General features: G+C 39.4%; 1 protein-coding gene across 1 annotated transcript in view; it reads left to right on the top strand.

The window, feature by feature from the left end:
• Window positions 1–1,373, top strand: part of LOC101850794 (cilia- and flagella-associated protein 45) — a gene marked incomplete in the record, with an annotated part of 18,022 nt that overhangs the window by 11,867 nt on the left and 4,782 nt on the right. Inside the window, 2 exon segments of the mRNA XM_013081126.2 lie at window positions 40–203; window positions 799–871. Of these exon segments, the coding sequence (XP_012936580.1) occupies window positions 40–203; window positions 799–871 (237 nt within the window).

Here is a 1,373-nt window from a genome sequence, read left to right as displayed (position 1 = left end):
CTCCCCCCTCCCCCCTCCTTCTCTTCTACGTGCGGGCAGGTGGATCGTCAAAACGCCATCTTGGTGACGGAGGAGATCGAGAAGAAGCGCAAGGAGGAACAGCTGCTGGGGGCGGCCAAACTGATGGAGCAGATGGACGAGAATGAACAGGAGAGGCTGTTTGAGTTGGAGAGGAAGGATCAGGAGAACATACAGATGCAGAGGTGGGTGTCAGTGATGATAGTGGTGGTTCTATTTGTTCATTCATTCATTCATTCATTCATTCATTCATTCATTCATTCATTCATTCATTCATTCATTCATTCATTCATTCATTCTTTCATTCATTCATTCATTCACTCATTCATTGTGTTTGAGCTGGAGAGAAAGGACCAGGAGAACATACAGAAGCAGAGGTGGTTGGGGCGGGTGTTGATGATGTTGGGGGTGGTTCTACTTTTTATGCATTCATTGTTTCATTCCTTCATTCATTCCTTCATTCATTCATTCTTATTTTACTCTTTTATTTATTTTTATTTTCCTTCATTCATTTATTGATTCATTTTTTTAGTATTGATCAGTTCATTCATTCATTATTTCTTAATTTCTTCATTATTGTGGATTCCTTTACTAATTCAATTATTCATTCACTGTTTATTTATTCATTAATTCATTCAATTCTTTCAGTGTCTGTTTATTTGTTTCTTTGATTGTTTCTTTATTCACATATCTATGTATTTATTTATCTCTCTATTGCACTGTAAAACATTTCATGGTCCATTTGTCCTCTCTCTGTATGTGTGTGTGTGTGTGAGGCAGGTACATAGAGAAGCTGATGGAGGAGGACCAGGGCTCTCTGGAGCGCAAGAAACTGGAGCAACTGTCACTGAGGGTCAGTGCTTGATGGTCTCTCTATCCGTGTCTATCCACCCCCCTTGTTGTCTCTCTATCCGTCTCTAGTGGGTGATCAGGTGTGGTTTGCTCCTTCTTTCCTTTCAAAATCTGTCGTCTTTATCTCTGTTCCTTCTTTTTTTTTCTTGTTACTCTCTAGTAACACTTCTATTCTTTGGCACTTATATGACCTTATTGTGTTGCAAGTGCTGTAAAGCTCTTACTAAAACTAAAAACATCTCTATCCACCCCACTTGGTGGTGTCTGCATCCGTCTCTATCCGCGACCCTTTTGCTGGCACGAATTATTTACACATTTATGATTTACACAAACTGATCATTTTGGCCACAGATATAATATATTACACATGTATGTCTATGGCCTTATATGTCCTGCCAGACTATGTCTCAATTTAAGGATAAATATCCAACATAGATGTCCTCATCTATCTCTCTCTATCTCTTTCTCTGTTTCTGTCTCTGTCTCTCTCTCTCTCTCTCTCT

This window comes from Aplysia californica, unplaced genomic scaffold (assembly GCF_000002075.1).
Source record: "Aplysia californica isolate F4 #8 unplaced genomic scaffold, AplCal3.0 scaffold00117, whole genome shotgun sequence".
Taxonomy (NCBI): domain Eukaryota; kingdom Metazoa; phylum Mollusca; class Gastropoda; order Aplysiida; family Aplysiidae; genus Aplysia; species Aplysia californica.
Note: the sequence above shows the minus strand (reverse complement) of the source record. Positions and strands in the feature narration are given on the sequence as shown.